At 41.6% G+C, this 9,613-nt stretch overlaps 1 protein-coding gene across 1 annotated transcript in view; it reads right to left on the bottom strand.

Moving 5' to 3' along the window:
- Window positions 1–325: 325 nt before the first annotated feature.
- Window positions 326–9,613, bottom strand: part of LOC134188071 (protein strawberry notch homolog 1-like) — a 14,773-nt gene continuing 5,485 nt past the window's right edge. The window contains exons 9-32 of the mRNA XM_062656257.1: window positions 8,808–8,972; window positions 8,424–8,559; window positions 8,056–8,315; window positions 7,897–7,998; window positions 7,756–7,836; window positions 6,536–6,633; window positions 6,342–6,469; window positions 6,006–6,077; window positions 5,534–5,695; window positions 3,934–4,361; window positions 3,512–3,643; window positions 3,318–3,383; window positions 3,184–3,253; window positions 3,005–3,117; window positions 2,282–2,353; window positions 2,118–2,217; window positions 1,855–1,929; window positions 1,650–1,796; window positions 1,502–1,596; window positions 1,264–1,356; window positions 1,043–1,186; window positions 906–982; window positions 650–843; window positions 326–581 (exon numbers count right to left, since the gene is read on the bottom strand). Coding sequence (XP_062512241.1) covers window positions 496–581; window positions 650–843; window positions 906–982; window positions 1,043–1,186; window positions 1,264–1,356; window positions 1,502–1,596; window positions 1,650–1,796; window positions 1,855–1,929; window positions 2,118–2,217; window positions 2,282–2,353; window positions 3,005–3,117; window positions 3,184–3,253; window positions 3,318–3,383; window positions 3,512–3,643; window positions 3,934–4,361; window positions 5,534–5,695; window positions 6,006–6,077; window positions 6,342–6,469; window positions 6,536–6,633; window positions 7,756–7,836; window positions 7,897–7,998; window positions 8,056–8,315; window positions 8,424–8,559; window positions 8,808–8,972 — 3,096 coding nt within the window. The 3' untranslated portion in view covers window positions 326–495. The remainder of the gene's footprint in view (window positions 582–649; window positions 844–905; window positions 983–1,042; window positions 1,187–1,263; window positions 1,357–1,501; window positions 1,597–1,649; window positions 1,797–1,854; window positions 1,930–2,117; window positions 2,218–2,281; window positions 2,354–3,004; window positions 3,118–3,183; window positions 3,254–3,317; window positions 3,384–3,511; window positions 3,644–3,933; window positions 4,362–5,533; window positions 5,696–6,005; window positions 6,078–6,341; window positions 6,470–6,535; window positions 6,634–7,755; window positions 7,837–7,896; window positions 7,999–8,055; window positions 8,316–8,423; window positions 8,560–8,807; window positions 8,973–9,613) is intronic.

The following is a 9,613-nucleotide window of genomic DNA, read 5'->3' as shown; positions in this document are numbered from 1 at the left end:
TAATATAGTGTAGAATATAGTGTGGTGGTTGTTGTGTTGTCACGTGACCGAGCATTACGTCTAGACACTGTTTAACAGTAGAAAGAGCTTTCGACTCACTTTATTCCTAGTTTCTAATTAACTACAATAACTAAGCTAATAAACGTTACCTTCTGTCCCTTTTCTCTAGACAGACGGAAACCAAAGAGAATCAAACTCTGTCCTATAGCTATGAGCTCCAGAACAATAAGGTGGTATTTGTCATTCAATCCCCATCAGGCATGTGACTTTAAGTTAAGCGTTCTGCACTGATTACATCATCTTTTTTCTATATTTGTCTTCATGCTTCGGTGTAGAAACAGTACTTAATTATTATTCGAAAATATGAAATAGTCCTATCCATGGCATTTTCACTTGATATTTACAGCGTTAGTCTGAACAAATACGCCCTCCTTCCACAACAATTCGCTTAAACGTAGCTCTGCATAATGTACCACAACCACAGGCTGACTATGACTAGAGAATTCTCATCTGACTCTTGATTGACAACTGACGCAGCGTCTGCGCCATGCGATCAACACATCCCTCCGGAATTAATACACCTTGGATAGTAAAACACCAAACCCAAGCTCAGCAGCACGTCAATAATGAAAAACAACAAAAAACTTACCAACTATTTTGCCACCGTCTGATGTTCGAAGTCTAACCACCTGGATTCGTGATTGTCTCTTCGGCTGAGAAGCTAGTACCGATTCTATTTGACTCCAAACACTCAGAACAGACCCACTCAGAACATGGTAGGTCCGTTGCCGTTTGCCAAACTCGCATTTCTGGCCAACTATGACAGTCTTGCACTGACCCCGTCTGCGTATAACAAGCACACATACATGTTTCATAGCTAAATCACTGACAACTATCAAGCTCACAAGAACGAATGTGTGCAAATAGTTAGTGACTCATTATACTGCACTTCCCACAATGATTTAGCAGCGGAAACTGCCACCTGAAAGACAGCTTGTTCACTCACTGTCGGTTGCTGTCTACACGCGGTAACAGACTGCACCTTTCTGTACTTCTTTTCTACGTCTTCTAGCTTGTCTTTCTTGATCTGCTTACCAAGATTCGGTTTATACACTGTTGCTCTCACTACTCTATAAGGACTTGGAACAACTTTGACTAGAACAGCTGTCATTCTTGATGTTCTCTCCTGAGGATGTCAATCAAGCACGTGATAATCAGATAAAAACTAGCAACTGTAGTGTTGAGATACACGTGCATGCGCACCTGTTTGCTAACGTAGAATCCATCTTGTGGTTGCATGTCATCATAAAACAATTGGACAGCTTCATCCCACGATATGCCTCGTTCAACACTCACCTATAACACATAAAACAGCTGAAGCAAACCAGACACAGAGAGACAAACAAACTGACAACAAACAGACAGACAGACAGACAAACAAATGAACAAACAGACAGACAAGTAAATGAACAGACAGACAGACAGACAGACAACTCCTTACTGTGTGCAGCTCGGTCATAGCCGTTCCAGACAAACTGTTGCCTTCAAACACCTCGCTACATTGCTTGTGCACCTTTTCACCACTGGATCCAACATCTAGCGAAAAACATATCAAGCAAACATTTCAGCATCCAACAAATACGACTCACCCATTATTCCTTCATCAAAGTTTCCATTTTTCTTGACCTGCGCAATTACAGCAGTCAGAGTGTCAGAAAAGTACTCAAAAAGGCTGTTTTGTAGCTCCACGGTAATTCCAAGTATTCGATTTAGAAAACGAGTGATATTGTTCAGATCTAAACATGAATGTGTGGCTCAACAGAAGAATAAAGTCAATAACATAAAAATGCACACCCTTGCTGTCCTGCAGCGAGGCAGAGCTATACTCTTGTACTACTAGTCCCACACCAACTAATGCTTGTTTAACATCTGTGATGTAAGACAAAAATAAGATGAATACGTTACTTAAACAGGCAAATGTGTGTGTGTGTGTGTGTGCATGTGTGTGTGTGTGTGTGTGTGTGTGTGTGTGTGTGTGTGTGTGTGTGTGTGTGTGTGTGTGTGTGTGTGTGTGTGTGTGTGTGTGTGTGTGTGCATTCTCAATCATACATACGTACCTGCAAAGAACGGACCATTGTAACTAGACGGAGGAGGAACCATAGGCAGCATCTGACCAAGAACAGCTTTCAGCGTGTTCTCAAGAGCAAAGCGACCATACTACATGTTGAAAACAACACAAAACATATATGTAGTCACACAACAACAAAAAACACTAAAATACCTTTGTGTCAAAGTTATATCTGCTGAGATCTCGTGACTCTGTAGCTCTCCTATCACCATGTGTTAGAGCACCCTGCGCAACACAACACATAAGGAACGAGAGAGACAGACTAGTACTGAATGTCTGTCAGTGGCCTATCACTCGATTCAGATCACATGTATGTCCTTCCATCTACCACCCAACCTCCTTTGTAATACAACACGAACAACCGAGTCAAAGTGTTTCAAAATGTCACTTTGTATTCTAACAATCCTACAGTCTACTGAGAAGCACCACACTACAAATCTCAAGATCCGTGTGATGCTTTCTACAGTACAAGTAAGCATTTTGGAAACAAGATTGTCTGCCTACCATCCGATCAAGTCGGGTTCTCTAAGACCGATAACCAGTGAGGCCTGCCCACTGAGTAGACATTGATTGTTGTGTTAGTCTTTGGTTGTTAGTTGTTGTTGTTGTTGTTGTTATTGTTGTTGGTTTATAGATAGCTCACGTTACCGTCATTTGCGGTAAGTCACTAGTTTGAGGTAGTAGAACACGCTCATTTGTTAGCGTATATACCTTTTACTGTAGTACATACTACTACTGTAGTATACAGTGTATGTTATGATGGTCTAATGTATCATCTAGCAGTTCTGTACCTCACAAAGTTGCCACACTTCAACAACCTGTTTGTTCGTTGATATGCCTGTCTGTCTATTGACTGTGGTACAAGTAGAAACTTACCAAGCTTTCTAACCGTTTGGCGACAATAGAAGCAAATCTCTGTTCGCCTGCCAACTCGGATATTAAGAATACATACTCAGGTGCCGAGGTCTGATTTGATCGATGTGTCCTGCCTGCAATACAACAGAAGATACACCATACCACAACATAGACATCCTCAAGAGATGACCAAAACTCACCAAATTGTTGAATTGCTCTGTCGGCACTCCACGGTAACTCTAATGTAATATGAAGTCGTCGCCGTTGGTTCTAGCATCATAAGCCGTGCGCGTTACTGATGCAATACACATTACTCACAATTGTGACAACATACTGCAACTCTCTTGTCTGCCTGCAGTGATATTCCTGAACTAGCAGCTTCGGATATGATTGCCACATACTAACATCAATAAACAATTTATATGATGAATACAACATACATAATTACTTGTGATTACAAGATTATTGCAAGAATGTGTATAATGCATTGCAATGTGTGCTGCAAGTTGTATCGTATGGGTAGCTCACTTTTTCTCCTTGCATGAAACGATCCTTTTCAAAGACGTTCAACACTTCCAGTGGCACGTCTCCTCGACTGCGCGACTCATAACGAACTGTGCCATCTGGCATGCTCACCATCCGTCCCTTCCTGCCCGTCATCTAACAGTAAACAAATACTCATCATAACTATCACATGTGCACACAGGCAAACATGCACACAAGCAAACACACACACACACACACACACACACACACACACACACACACACACACACACACACACACACACACACACACTAATGTGCCTGTACATACAGCATGCACATCAATAAATAGATACATAACACACCAACAAAAAGACAGTTGAACAAACAAACAAGACAAAGGCAAGCAACCAGAGAAGTAAACAAAGCAGATACAAAGACAAGCAACCAGGTACGTTATCAAACCTCGGCTACTTTGTCAGGTCCTCCAAGTTGATCGATCAGTTGATCCAGTGTATTAGCAGGCAGTTTCTCTCCTAGGTCTTCAATCTCCTCCAGCAGCTCATCTTTCATGTGAATCACACGAAGAGCCGGCTCCTTCTCAACTTTGAAAGAACGACCAATAAGCGAAGAACTAGATCGTTGCGTGTCTAATGCGTTTCCTGGACTCGGAGAATATGAAGACTTCAACTTGGCAACTGAGTTGGTGAGTGAGTCAGCAGCAAGTGAAGCTGGAGAAGCCACAGGAGTTGACGCCTTGTTCAGCATACCAAACTGTTTTACTTTGACACCAGCACTAGTCATAATACTCTCTAAGTTCATGTCATTTTCAACTTTTATTTTCTTTCTCTTGGCCTTCTTTGCTCTGTGTACTTCACGTGAAAGCCATGGGTCTATAAGACAATGTAGATGATGCAATGATCAAATCACATGACATGGAGTGAGTGTAGGGAGAGTAGAATACACACTTGTATCATTAGCAAGCAATAAATAAATACAAAAACGGCTACTGAACAAACAACAAATAAGGAAGGTATGATTGCCATATTACTTCATATAGAAGAGCATGCCGTTATAGCATGAGATTCAGCAGACTGCCCTTATACCACAAGGTATAAGGACATTGAGGTATAAGGGCATCATCCTTTCAAGTGAGGGAATAACTCGTTATTATAACCAAAGCAGACAGACAGACAGATCTAAGATGCGATGAAATTTCTGCACCAGCTGTCCCTGCAATCTGTAAATGAAAAGGAAAGGAGAATAGCAGAGAGTTCAAGTTGTTCTGGCGTAGCTACCTATCTGTTGCCTTACAAACATGCAATGCCACCGTTATAGGCAGGAAACTGACAAGACTGACAAAGTCAAAAGATGTTCATTGTGACAGTTATTCGTTGCTAGTTAAGTAACTTACATTGTAGTGTGCCGCCCTTTTGGGACAATTGCCAATAGCCTGTAATAGCATTGATTTATTCAATACACGTATGGACAGATAGACAGACAGACAGACAGTTGGGCCAGACTACAGTGTAACAGTGTTGTTCTTTGAAAATATATGTATTCATAGACAGAGAGACAGACAGACAGACAGCCTGGAAGCTAAACATCCAACGTCATCTCATTCTCGAGTACTTTGGTACATGGGGAGTGCAAGGAAGGAAGTTCTTGAAAGAGCTATCCAACCAGTCATCACACGAAACAGGAAGACCAGATCCTCCAGAATTCTTGGACTATTGAAAAAAACGCTTTTCCATCTAGCTACAAAGGTGCAATGCACAAGTGATCTTAAAGAAACTGTCCGGACTATGTGGTAGGCCTGAGAAGCCTATGACTCTCAGCACTCAGGTCTTCCCACATTAGCTTTCTTGCACTAGCGATTTATAGACATTTCATTTTAGTTGTAGCCTTTTAATTTATTGCAGAAATGTGCATTAGTTTGATCTAAGAACTATATGATCATGACAGACAGACAGAATGTATTGAAATAAATGAAAAGACAGACAGACAGCATTTTATTAACTTTAAACAATCTGCAATTACAAAATAAATGGCAAACCAATCATACCTTCACCATCAACACTTGCGAATGGATTGAAGTCTTCTAAATCATCAGAACTGCCATCAGAAATGTCATCTGCAGCACTCACCATACTACTCTCGTCATCTTGACTCGAGATACCCTTCACTAATGATTTCGATGGTGACTCTGACTCTGAGCTGTCAGAAGCTGCAAAATATAAAAAATCAAACAAAGCAATGACCAAAAAGCACACAAAACCAAACAGCTACAGAAAAAGACATAAACAAACAAGCAGACATAGAAATGGATAACTTATGCATGATTAAACAAAAAGATGGCAAGATACACAACAACAGACAAACAAACAAACAACACACAAACAACAGGCACACAAACAGGCAAATAAGCTGGCCTAAATTGAAAAGATTACATAGATGAGACGTGGCAGAATTAACAATTTCATAGATTAGGAAAAGAATCACTGTAGCATGCTGAGCAAATTCACATATAATATTACCCCCGTTGCTGCTGCCACTCGCCTCCACTGCAGCAACCATCCTCTTAGGATTTGGTTTAATTCCAGTAGAACCTGTAGCAATTAAAAGCAAATGTTGACACACACACACACACACACACACACACACACCACCACCACCACCACCACCACCACCACCACCACCACCACCACCACCACCACCACCACCACCACCACCACCACCACCACCACCACCACCACCACCACCACCACCACCACCACCACCACCACCACCACCACCACCACCACCACCACCACCACCACCACCACCACCACCACCACCACCACCACCACCACCACCACTACCACCACACACACCTCGCTTCTTTTTTCTGTTGTTGCTAGTCCCTCCAGGTTGATATGTAAACACAACCCCTGACATTCCTGCAATAGTTTGTTGGCTGGGCACTGGAAAATGTTTGTTAATGAGAGTCTGCAATACACCTCTACACACAGCACAACAGAGTAACACACAAATTCATTGCATACTTATAGAGCAAGCAGACACTCACTTTGCTGTTGAGACGAAGTCACTCAGTTCTCCTCCTGCATCCTCAATCTGTTCCACTAGTCTGGCTTCACCCGTTGACTGAAGACCAATGACTACACACTGATTATATAAAACAGAAAAAATCATTAGACATACAAGTATAAAACACACATGAAGAAATAAAACCGAAAAGTACATATATGATCACAAAGATGAACAAAGACAAAAACAGACAACAAACGAACAAACAAACAAACCCAACAGCTAAGGGTCGTCCATATTTTTTGGCATTTTCACGAGCGTACAAAACGTACATATTTCTCTTCCCCTCCCTCCTTCCCAAAAGCGTATGCAAAAAATGCTGATTTAATATTAATACAGCAGTCTGAACCTGAGATGACGTCTACACTGTGAGAACATGAACCAGCATAAGAAATCTATGAGCAGACTTTGGATACAGAAACAACACTGTACCTCTAATTCCTGTCTAAAATACAACGTAGTTTTTTTCTTCGTCGTCATCTCTAGTTTCCAAAAAGCTTATCTCAAAATGGAATCCTTCTTCTCATCACTTTCAACCTTCCAAAACTCCTGTGCCTTCCTGCTAGCATCTTGCCTGCTGTGACTGGTATTTAGATAAACAAAGCATTGACAAAATGCTGATAGGCACTGACAGGGTGTGTATGGACAGAGCTCGCACAGTTGGACAACTCTGCCAACTTCCCTACGTTCTCCATCAAGACACAAAGTGAAAAAAGAAACCCAGATATTTCTCATTAACCCGGATGCGGCGGACTGCTAGCAGTAGCAGTAGTAGGTATTAAAGTAATGGTTGTTGGTTTGACTATGTGAACCTGTGTGTAATAATACCATTGAACTACCTCGGTGAGAACGCCCTACACATGCGCTAGAACAGCATTTTCCCAAAGCGTACACCTGGTTTTTACCCCCTCCACAGTGTACGTTTTGTACGCTTGTGAAAATGCCAAAAAATGGATGACCCCTAACAAGAAGCCAAACAGATAAATACAGACAAATAAAATGCAAACAAACAAAGAAACAAACAAACAAAAACAAATAGACAAACAAACAGACAGACAGACAAACAGACAAACAGACAAACAGACTGACAGACATCAAGACTTGGATAGCAAGTCAAACATACAGTTCATGTGGACAGACATACAGAACAATCAGACAACAGATGCACAACATGCCTAACAATTCTACATAAACACATACCTTGCCATCACTAAGCGCTTTCCTCGCAAGGTCCACAGCCTTACCAACCTTCGCTGCTATACACATGTACTTGAAGAAACGCTAAAAACAATACCAACACAGCTACACACACTAACATGACATTGACACCAACCAGTTCACCTGATGTGCAGACCAGAACTGACCCCACACCATCTTTCTCTCCTTCTTGTCGATGTCAAGAAAATTCAGTGCTTGATGGAACTTCTCTCTTGCATCTACCCACTGCAACACAGCACCAAGTTGTCCAACTAGTATTAAATAGAGCAGGAGATGTCTCACCAATCGAACTGCCCTGTCATATGCTTCAATTATGTCTTTGTTTAGTGGTGCTTCTTCGATGGTGAAAGTCACACCATTGAAACTAAGCTGCCTTGCTAGATACATTCCTCGTAGTTTCATATCCATGGCAACCATCTCCATGGCGCCAACACCACGTTTCTCAACAGCCTGGATAAAGTCGCTGAAGGCCGGAAATTGCGTTCCAGTGCCCCAAATGCCAAGTCGAGACATGTAACCCATGTTGCGAGGTTCAGATGCACCTAGAAACATTCAGAGCGTCAGTCGATTACACATGATTGTACTGGTTTGTGGAAGGCAGCGTGTGTATCACTGACAAGTTTACTATTTTTTGTTATCAGGTGACATACCTGTTGCACTGCTGTACACTACACGAGCCTTTGGTAACTTCTGTTGTAACTCCATGACTGCCAGTGCTGTTTTAGTTGGCTTGCCCGACCCAACAGGAAACAAGTTCTTGGCCTTGTGACATTCATCAAACACAACCTACAACCAGCACAATGAAAGTGACCATACGTCATACGTCAGTACCCAAAATTGAGATGGACAGGCATGCAGCTGAACAGAAAAACTAACAGGTACTGGTAGATAGACAGGCAAACTAAGACAGCTGGGCAAGCAAACAAGCAGCTAAACAAATGAGCAAATAAACAGCAAAACAAGCAGACAGACTAACAGACAACCAAGCAGCCAAATAAACAAACAAACCACATAACTTTTAGTGACCATCTTACCACTCCTTCAAAGTCATCGCCACACCAATGAAGTAGTTGCTTTAGTCGCGTGTTGTACTTCGTTTCCTGAGTTGAGCTCTCGCCGATGAGTGACGGATACGTAGCAAATACAACACCCTTCTTGATGCTGTTATTGCCTTTCCCTGAAATCTTTCCATACTTGAACTAAACACAAAACACAGTGATGACAACAATCAACAATTCGACCGAATAATATTAGTTTTTTGTCTCTGTTTGCCACAACCAGTCTATTTACAACCCACTGGGTGAGACTGTAATGGTTTCAAACATGTTTGTCTGTGGGTCTGTGTGTAACGGCGACATCTCTTGAATGACTTATTAAACATACAGTATCATAAATAATGGAAAACTTCAGAAAACGAAGATCTTGCCAAATCTTGAATAAGTTCGAAAATCGACATTCATGATCAAGACCTTCGCACTCTGGATACTTTTAATGCTCTGGACAACGGTTGCCATCATTGTAGCAAGACAGTCGATACCATCATCAGGAATGACTTCTCTAACTGCAAATTGTCATCGCTAGAGTCAACAAAGACTCATTTATACAAGGCAGTTGATATCATCTTCTGGATTGGGCATCTTAATGGCAAAGTTATGATCATCATGTGACTCACATACCACATGGGTTTACAGTTGGCATGCAGATTGTGAGATCCCATCGCAGACGGCTTCTAGTTTTCTTAATATTTTACAAATAAATAATTTAAAAATGATTACCGTATTACCTCGCTTAGGGCATGCTCTTATAGGTGAGGTCGAGCAGAAATTGTGTTCACGACACT

The sequence above is a fragment of the Corticium candelabrum genome, chromosome 1, assembly GCF_963422355.1.
Source record: "Corticium candelabrum chromosome 1, ooCorCand1.1, whole genome shotgun sequence".
NCBI classification, from domain to species: Eukaryota; Metazoa; Porifera; class Homoscleromorpha; order Homosclerophorida; family Plakinidae; genus Corticium; species Corticium candelabrum.
This window is presented reverse-complemented; position numbering and strand designations above follow the sequence as displayed.